General features: G+C 46.2%; 1 protein-coding gene across 6 annotated transcripts in view; it reads left to right on the top strand.

The window, feature by feature from the left end:
• Positions 1 to 4053: 4053 nt before the first annotated feature.
• The window catches only part of YLPM1 (YLP motif containing 1), a 34326-nt gene continuing 28641 nt past the window's right edge, over positions 4054 to 9738 (top strand). For all 6 annotated transcript variants that reach the window (XR_010364427.1, XM_064423831.1, XM_064423830.1 and 3 more), the window contains exon 1: positions 4054 to 5097. Coding sequence is in view for 5 of the 6 variants with exons in the window: in XM_064423831.1 (XP_064279901.1) it covers positions 4069 to 5097 (1029 nt within the window). In the remaining variant the exon portion in view is untranslated. The remainder of the gene's footprint in view (positions 5098 to 9738) is intronic.

Below are 9738 nucleotides of genomic sequence, written 5' to 3'. Positions count from 1 at the left end.
GTCGGGGAGGGAAGGAAAAGAAATTATTAAACCACATGAAGAAATGTAGGGAGGAAAGTATTTCAAAGCCATAATTCAACATTCTTATGTCTCCTCCATTATTCCTTCATTTTTAGCAATATAATTGCTCTTACGATCTCTGCTGTGTGGCGTGGTGAGGGTCACCAGGAGCCAACATGTCAAAGCATACTTCCTGGCCAAAATGCTGGGTCTGTAGTACAGGAGAAGACTGAAAATTTATATTCTTGGTATAATTAAGAAAATTTCCAAACCTTAAGAGCTTTATCCTTAAGGATAAAGCTATCTATCCGAAACCTTACACTGGTTTGGCTGCAGAGGTGGCCACAAAGGCCAACAGCATCCTTGCCTGTATCAGAAACAGTGTGGCCAGCAGGACTAGGGAAGTGATCCTCCCCCTGTTCTTGCTGCTGGTGAGGCTGCACCTTGAGTCCTGTGTTTAGTTCTGGGTCCCTCAGTACAAGACAGGACATTGAGGTGCTGGAGCATGTCCAGAGAAGGGCAATGGAGCTGGTGAAGGGCCTGGAGCACAAGTCTGATGAGAAGCAACTGAGGGAGTTGTCATTTAGTCTGGAGAAAAGAAGATTCAAGGGAGACCTTACCACTTTCTACAACTATCAGAAAGGACGTTGTAGCCAGGTGGGCATCAGTCTCTTCTCCCAGATAACAGGTGACAGGAATGAGAGGAAATGGCCTCAAGTTGTGCCATGGGAAGATTGGATATTGGGAAAAAATGCTTCACTGAAAAGGTGGTCAAGCATTGGAGCTGCCTAGGGAAGTGATAGAATCACTGGGGCTGGAAGTGTTCAAGTGTGGATGGGGTGCTTAGAGACATGGTTTAGTGGTGGATTTGGCAGTGCTGTGTTAGTGGTTGGACTCAATGACCTCAATGGATGTCTCTTCCAACCTTAACGATTCTATAATAGCTGAACTTGGCTGTCTGTATGCTGGACAGCATGCAGTAAAGATAATTTCCTGTCTGGGAAATGCTCTCACATCCTGGTAACTTCCTTGCCAGCACCATACCTCTACAGATACTGCAGGAAACTTTGGGAACGCATCAGACCTTCCTCTCGTGCTCTTTGCTTGTTGCAGGCTCACCTATTAAACATCCCTGAAATAACAGCATACTGACTCTTTGAAAATTTAGCCCCTTCCAGGCTATCACAATTTTCTCCACCTCTAGCCAGGAAGAAAGTAGCCAGCAATGGAGAGATTTTACAGTTAGTATATAATATATACATTTCAAAAATAATATCCTTAGTTTTGTTCTCTCAATTCAATCTGTATTTCTTTAAGCTAATGATCAAGTATTGTTATGAACACTTGAAGCCCATGTTTAGTCAAGTGAGGATTGAGAAACAGTTGTAGGATTAGATCTCTGTAACTTGCTTTTCAGAATAATTCTGAAAAATTATGAAGAAGTCAAAAGACTTCTTTGAGTCAGTAGTTAACTAGAATTGTTCCAGTGCAAATAACTTCACTTGAATTAACCTAAGTGGAAGGCGACTGGAGAAGAAAGAAGAAAGGAATGGACACTTAAGGTAACATTTGAAAATAGTCTTTCTGGCACAGAAAAGGTCAAAGGCACAGCAGCCTGATGAATTTGGGGAGCAGAATGCCTTTTGCAGGGACTTCATGAAAATATATGTGTTTAGCATGAACAGTGGGTAGGCATCAAGCTAAACCTACTCATTTACTGAAATCTTTTACTCTTTTTACTCTGCCTTGTTTTAGTAAAAGGAGGAGAAATCTGGAATAGGTATAAGGCAATTAATAAAGATGTGTTAGGAGGGTTGGAGGATGAGCAGAAGAAGGTATTGGCAGTGAGAAAATCCATCAGGAAATTTTTATTAATTGAGTATAATTGGTAAGACAACAAACTTGACTATTAACTCGAAGAGATAAATAGGACAGGAGAGGACCACCTGAATGATCAGGTGCTTCTCCTGCAATGCCAGACAGCCTGTGTAGCAACCACTCGGTTCAGAGGAAAATGTTTACTCCACACACACAATGGCACCCCAGTGTCTGATCCAATTTACAGTATGTCAGAGGAGGAAAGATCACTGTCACAGGAAAGAGTTTCGTAAACTGGAATATTTTGATGTTCCCACAAATGCAGAACTCTGTCAGTCCAAACCAGAAGAGAAATTCCTTACTGACTCAACCCTGGCAGTTGGTTTAAACCTGCACAGGACTTAGATATCAGATGCTTGCAGTGTTTCTTAGTAATTAGAGAATTCAGCCTCCCTGCTAACATCCCATCTCCTGCTGTAGCAAATTTCCATAGCTTCAAAAGACAGAGAACATACGGGAGCACCACATAAAGAAAATCTGAATCTATGCAAAAAATGGTAGAAAATAATTTCTACTCCTTTCTGGAGCCATCAGAAAGATTACTACACCAGAGAGATTACTACAGCCTTACCAGATGAAGCAATTTAAGCTGCTGATCCAAGATGTGACACTGATTAACTGAGGTGTAACTAAATGTGTTATAATAGTGTTTGGAAACAGGAGGAACATGAGCTATTTAAAAAAAATATCCCAGACCAACATGATGGCACCCATTAATGTTATAGACTAAGCAGAATAAAAGAATAAAAAGAACATATTCTGAATAGAAGAATCAGAGGGCATAATGTGAACTTAACAGGGTTGCTTTTTTGGTAAGATTGGGTTTTAAAGCCAGTTTACCTTGTCTGGTGGGAGTCAACTGTACTGCAGCCCAAACCAGATTTGAATATTGAAAAAGCATCTGTCAAGTTATTTGGAAGTTACATTTTGGCTTCCACAATGTAGGCTGGAAAGCAATTGCCCTGAAAGAGTTTAGGTACACGTATTCCCTCAAAAGGGAAGTAACAAGTCTCTTGACAATATTGAGTAACCACAACAAAGAGCAAAAACAGTAGGAGAGACCTGCCTGCAGGAAATAACTGCTAGTAAACTGATCACAAGAGAACTCATGTAGAGTGAATAGATCAGGAGGATAAATTAAAGGATGTTTGCAACTGGAATTCCCTATATTGGAAGGACAGGGTTTCAAAAGCTTAGTGAGTAAACTGGCCCATAGAACTCAGGTATATAAATGCTAAGTACAGTATAATGAACAGTAGATGCGGGCTAAAAATACAAATGCTATCGAAAGTCATATTTCACTCTTGCAGATTTCACTGCAAGAGAAATCTAGATAGACCGTCCTGAAAAGGATAAATAATCACCTCTAAATAAAAAGAAGGGATACTAAAGAATAGAAAAGGCAGTTCTATAAGTATTAAGGTAGTTTTCTTAAAGATTTGCATCTCGGTTGAATTTAGTCAAATATTTTCTTGCAGATTCATGGTGTATCTCCTCTGTGGATTTCCTGAAATTTAGCAATGAACATAAAGTTCAGCTTTTTCACCAGAGAGGATAAAGCTTCTTCTCCACCTAACAGTGTGATTTTCTTGATATTTCTCCTGACTGAAAAGTCCTAGGACCTTTCCTCCACACCTGCCTTTCTCCTCTGGCCAGGGATCCTTGATTCAGCAGGCTTGAACTAGAGAGCGAGCGTGACACAAGTTGCTCAGGCTCGCCGTGCTGCTGGAGGAGGCCGAACCCGGCCGTGCTGCGTTCAGCACTGGGCACCCGTCATTGCCAAGTGCCTACAGAACAGTTTTATGTTTGACTCAATGCTTCAGCGTGGGTAAGCGAGGGCACGGCCGCCCCAGGGACGCCACGGCCCTCGGGAGCGCCGGGCCCGCTACACACAGCCTAGCATGCAGAGCGCCTGTGGCACCCTACACACAGCGGAATTCCCGTGCGTCGCCAGCCCCCGTCCCGTCTCCTGTCCCGTCCCGATCTGTCCGTCTGTCTGTCTGTGGCTCCGGGCCCGCCTCCCGCCTCGGCCCCGCGCTGCAGGCAGCTGTCCGCTAGGCGGCGCTGCCCCGCCCAGCGGGGCGCTCTGGCGCGGCGCTCACGCGCGACTGCCCGCCGGGGGTGGGGCCTCCCCGCGCAGGCGCCGAGCGCCGCCCGCCGCCGCGGCCTGTGTCCGCTCCGCGCTCCGCCATGTACCCGGCCTGGGGCTTGTACGGGGCGGCCGGGCACTACCCGCCGCCCCCCACCTCCATCCCGCCCCCGCCGCTGCCCATCCCTCCCCCCAGCGTGCCGCCTCCCGCCGTCCCGCCGATGCCGCTTCCCAGCTACCCGCCGCCGGGGCCCGCGCCCCCCGCCGCCGCGCCGCCGCCCGCCGGTTCCTCGGGGTTCCTGAGCCTGCAGGAGCAGCACCTGGCCCAGCTGCAGCAGCTCCAGCAGATGCACCAGAAGCAGCTGCAGTCCGTGCTCCTGGGTCCCCCGCCGCCGCCGGGCCCGCCCCCGCCGGGGCTGCCGCCGCCGCCGCTGCCCGGCTCCTTCACCGACTGGCAGCAGCAGCCGCCGGTGCCGCCGGTGCCGCCGCCGGTGCGCAGCTACCAGAAGCAGTACGCCCACCGTGAGCCACCGCCTCGCAAGCCGCCCCCCGCGGCCCGGGACCGCGACGGGCAGGAGCCGCCGGGCGGGCACGGCGACTGGGGCGAGCCGGTGCCCGCCGAGCCGGTGCCCATGGACATGGAGCTGTCCTCGCCGCCGCAGTCCCCGCAGGCCGGCGGCCAGCCCTACCTGCCCCCCGCCCAGCCCTACCTGCCGCCGCCCCAGAGCGAGCCCTACCTGCCCCCCGGGCAGCCGCCGCCGGCCCAGTCCCCGCCGCTGCAGCCCTACCTGCCCCGGGCGCCGCCCTCCCAGCCGCCCCCCTCCTTCTCCGAGCCGCCGCCCTCCTACCTGGAGCCCCCGACGGCCACCGCCTCCCAGCCCTACCTGCCGCCTCCTGCCCAGGGCTACATGGCACATCCCCAGCCCTACCTGCTCCCCTCCCAGGCCTCTCCCTCCCAGCCCGCCCTGGCCCCCTCCATCCCTCCCCCGGTCAAGCCCTCGCAGGCTCATTTCCCCCCGCCCCAGGCGTCCTTGCCCCCGCCCGCCGCTGCCCAGCCGGAGGCCGCGCAAGGTGCCGCCAAGGAGGGCGGTGGCACGGAGCAGCCGGACCCCTCCACCATGACTCCCCAGGTAAGGCCGCCCGGCTGGCAGCGGGGAGTCGCCAGGGCAGCGGTGGCGATGAGCGCCGTGTACTGGGTGTTGCAAAGGTCCCCGAGTAAGGGCAGTTAATAAACACACTATATTTGCATAATATTGAAAGGATTTGGACGCAGTCCGTGGAAGTGTGGCAATGGCACAGCTCAGGGGAGCCTTCGTAAAGGCTGATTTATCCAGTGGTGTTGGTAGGGATGTAATAAATTGTCATTTCTCGAGAAAATGTTTAGGGAAAAATGTAAATCCTGGCTGACTTTAATTTTCTTGAGCGTGCGTTGGTCTCTGGAGAATGTATTCCAAAGTACAGCATGTGGGTGACCCGCCCCTAACCTCTGCTGGCTTTGTCCGGCCAGCTGTGAGATGCAGCAGTCTGGTTCCTTGTTGCACATTGTGGGATGTCACTTGTTTTTAATGGGTTGAGTTGCAGTTGTCTGCCTGATCAGAGTAGAATTGTGACTATTTTAATCTTACAACACACAGTTAAAGCTGCAGAAATGTTTCTGTTGCAGTATGTACTTGCCCTCTTCTTTGTGCTACATGTGCTTGATCTTCCAGTACAAAATTGCGTAGGGCATTGGAGGGAAATGTGAAAAGTGTTACAGCTGTGTGATTTTTATGTGTATACTTGGGCCAAAATGCAGCAAGATGTTTGTGTGCTTCACTTCCTAAATGAGACCAGTGCCAGTGAACCTGATGGGACCATTCATCTGCATTGTCAGGGAGAATCCAGGCTTGAGGTTCAGCATGCACAGCCAGGTACCTGTTGGGGTCCTCAGCTGTGTACGTGGGTCAGGCACATTCACTGAGGTTTTTGCATGGGTTTAGAGTCATCTTACTGGGATCCACCTGTAAGAACAAAATGGAATTGTATACTTGGAAATTTCTTTATTTCAATCTGGTTTTTTTGGTAAATTGATCTTAGGGTTCTGATTTGAAGCTAGGTTTGCAAAAATCGTGTTGTGTCATACTGAAGTCACTGACACTTTAAATTTGCTGATTGCTGGGACATGCCATTTTTATATTTGTACCATATAACTAATTGCTGCCTAGCAAAGTAGTGCTTTCAGTTCATCTCACTTAATTTTGGGAAGGTTTTGGACAGTACTAACTGATCTTTTACAGCGATAACAACAAGACTTCATTTTTTAATGACAAAACCAAAACCTCAAAAAGTCATGTGTAGAAAGTGGTGTTAATTTGCTCTTGAGTCAGCCTGTTGACTTCTTAAATTATTGAACTCAATGATAAAATATTGATAAAATATCTCCAATAGAGTTGCAAATAATGCTTTATTGTGGTGCACACATGGAAGCAGCAGAATACTGCTGAAGTTTATGTTGTCTGGTTTATGAGTGTTTATACAAACAACTTCTATCTTGAGTAGTTTGCTTGTCCTCATTCACAGGTCAGTGTTAATTCAAAAGGAATATGATATTTTCCTGGTCATAACTTTGTTATAACAGATTGATACGATTTTGGCTATCTTAGGCTGTGAAATGAGACAGGATTTGGAGTAACAAGTTTTTACATTATAAGGAATAGGAAAAGCTAAGTGTAGTGATGCTTTCATGCCTTTTAGTAATCTGAAAAGCCAAGTGAAGAAACAGTATAATTTGTCATTTGTAGTATCCTATTAAGCCATTGTTTAAACTGGCAATTGAAAGCAATTATTTCTGTTTCTCACCCCCTGTAGCAGGGGCTGCAGACAAATATATCAGTGTTTTTCTCTTAACTCGGAAGATATTACACATTTTGCCATCAGTTGGTGTTTTATTATTTTCCTTTCTAGTCTAAAATACTGTTCTTTGCCTTGACAGTATCGTGAGTTTAGTGTAGTTTCTTCGGTGGGTATATAGTTGGATTAAATTGCTGGATTCTTGTCAAATGAAGTTAAAATAACTGTGGTATTTCCTTAGTGTTCCATCTGATACTTGGGTAATGTGTGCTATTTATTTACCGTATCACAGACTGGGTAAGGTTGGAAGGGAGCACAGGGGGTCATCTGATTCAACCTCACTGCTCAAGGAGGTTCTTCCAGAGCACATGGTACAGGGTTGTGTATTCCAAACAGTTCTTGAATATATTTAAGTGAGAGAGACTCCACAGTCTCCCTGGGCAATCTGTTACAGTGCTCAGTCACCTGCCTGGTAAAAAAGTTCTCTCTCATGTTCAGGTGGAACTTCCATACGTCAGTTTCTGCCGGTTGCCTCTTTCCTTGTTCCTTGGCACCACTAAGAAAAGCCTGGATCCTTCCTTGTGGCACCCTCCCTTCAGATACTTGTGTTCATTGATGAGGTCCCCTCTCAGTTGTCTTCTCATGGCTCAGCAGGCCCAGCTTCCTCAGCCTGTTCTTATTAGAGATGCTCCACTCCCTTGGCATCTTCGTTGCCCTCCACTGGACTTGCTCCAGGAGTTCAAGTCTCTCTGGTACTGAGGAGCCCAGAACTGGACACAACACTCAGGTGTGGCCTCACCAGGGCTGAGTAGAGGGGCAGGATCACCTCCCTCAACCTGCTGGCAATGCTCTTCCTACTCCAAGGATGCATGGGTACATCTGTACCCATAAATGTGCATTTATCTTCATCTGTTAAAGCTACCTCAGCTTTACCACCTCACCATTTAGCACACTACTGCGCTCTTTAATCAGCCCCTTTGTTTTGTAGAGGGTACCAAACCATTTGTTTGCAATTTTCACCTGGAAAGGACAGAGTGTCCCTCACAAGAGGTGTTATGTTATGGCCTAGGGTCACCTATATTAGCTTTGGAGTAATCTTTTAGTGTGGACCTCACATGAATGTGTTTGGTGGTATGTCCTGTGGCCAGGAGCTGATAGTGCTGGTTTCAGTGTTCCTGTAAAATGCAACAGGCCTCGTCTCTTGGTCAGCCAGAGATGGGAAGAGGCCTGTGTTGATGCTCATGTTTTCTGTGGGCCTAAGGATTATAATTGGACTTGAAAGATGACGAGTTCAATTGAATGACAAGTCACTGTGAGGAGGTAAGCACTCAGTAACTGAATTCTTCATAATGAAAAATTTTCTACACTAGCACTTCTGTTTTGTTACGACTAAGCTGTAAGGATCTACTTTCTGCTTTTCTTATACTTTCCAGATAGCACAGTAATAGATGTCACTGACTCATCTGCTGAAAATAATAGGTAATTATATTACCATAGCTCTGGAAAGCCCATATCATATTATGAGTCCTAGTCCCATGTCCAGTTGGTGGAATGAGGAGGAAAAAAAATGGATCTGTAGAGACAACAATTTTGTGGCAGAACATGTGTTCACCCATCATAGCATCTAGCACCATGATGGCAGATCACCTTATAGTGAGTGCCTTTTGAGATGGATAATTGAATCGGGTTCTGTATAGCTGGGAAAGTGTGCTCCTCCCTTGAGCTGCACTTACTTCAGCATGTTGTTGAAGTTTCTGACAGTCTGTTCTGCAGTGTGAATGCGTATCTTCCACTCAAAACCATGGAACTCTTCTGAGACATTCTTGTTTAAAAGATTCATGGCAGGAATAATTGCATGATCAATTTAAAGTCTGTGAAGCATAGTCTCTCATTTCATTGACCTCATTTCCATGTTACAGAAGTATTTTTCTAAAAATACAGCTCCATATTTGTGTTTCCTACCAAGAGAAAACATAATTTCTGATCTGAGCATGAGGTAGGTTTCTAGCAGAAAGTTACTCTTCTTCTAAACCTGTTTAGGATGGGCAGGGATTCACTTTTGAGAAATCTCATCAGACAGCACTTACTGCTTTGATGTTGTCACACTTTTATTTTAAAATGCCTGCATCTTTTGGATTCTTTTCTGTTTCTGACTGGGCTTTATATAGGTGTTTTTTATTAACTGTGCATGCTTGGATGGAAAGGAAGAACAGGAGGTAAAAAGGATGGAGATCAGTCACAGATTCTCAGAGTTAATGGAATTGAGAGCACAAGAATGGTTGCACTAGGTTAGACCAAAAATTAGAGTTATTTTATCATTCTATCTTTGATAGTGACTAAAAGCAGATGTTAAGAGAGCAACTTAAAAATCAAGGGTGTAGCAATACTTTCCTAGGATACAGGAGCTGCCTTAGCTGTAAATGGTGTATTTTCAAAATATGTAGATTTTTCTGAGCTATGTCTTGAATTCTCAAAATTTTAGCCCTTGGAGAGGTCTCTAGGGACTCTGATGGCACAAGACCCTGTCAGGTGAAGAGTAGCCTCCCACAGATGTCTTTCTATTAATTTGATGCCTGACATTTCTCATATTGGAAGAGATACAGAACTGTTGATTCTTATTCAGGCCTCTTTAAGACATTACTTAAGTGTTGAGATACTTATCTCTAGTCTTTTGTTCTTTATGTTAGTGGCAGCTTACTTTTTGAAGCTTCTGTTATCTGCCTTGAGCGCTCTTAATTCTATCTTGCAATATTTAAAACTGAAGGCTTATTATTTCTTAAATGGATCATTTCTGGGATGCAACCATATCTGCTTCTCTCTTCAGCTATTGAATGAATCTGGATTAATGAGAATTCAGATGATACATAATCTTCACTATATACTGATCTTTTACTTTCTATGGCTTTGTTCAAACGTCTTCACCACAATTTCTCAGCTGCCAT

Source organism: Passer domesticus, chromosome 6 (genome assembly GCF_036417665.1).
Source record: "Passer domesticus isolate bPasDom1 chromosome 6, bPasDom1.hap1, whole genome shotgun sequence".
NCBI classification, from domain to species: Eukaryota; Metazoa; Chordata; class Aves; order Passeriformes; family Passeridae; genus Passer; species Passer domesticus.
This window is presented reverse-complemented; position numbering and strand designations above follow the sequence as displayed.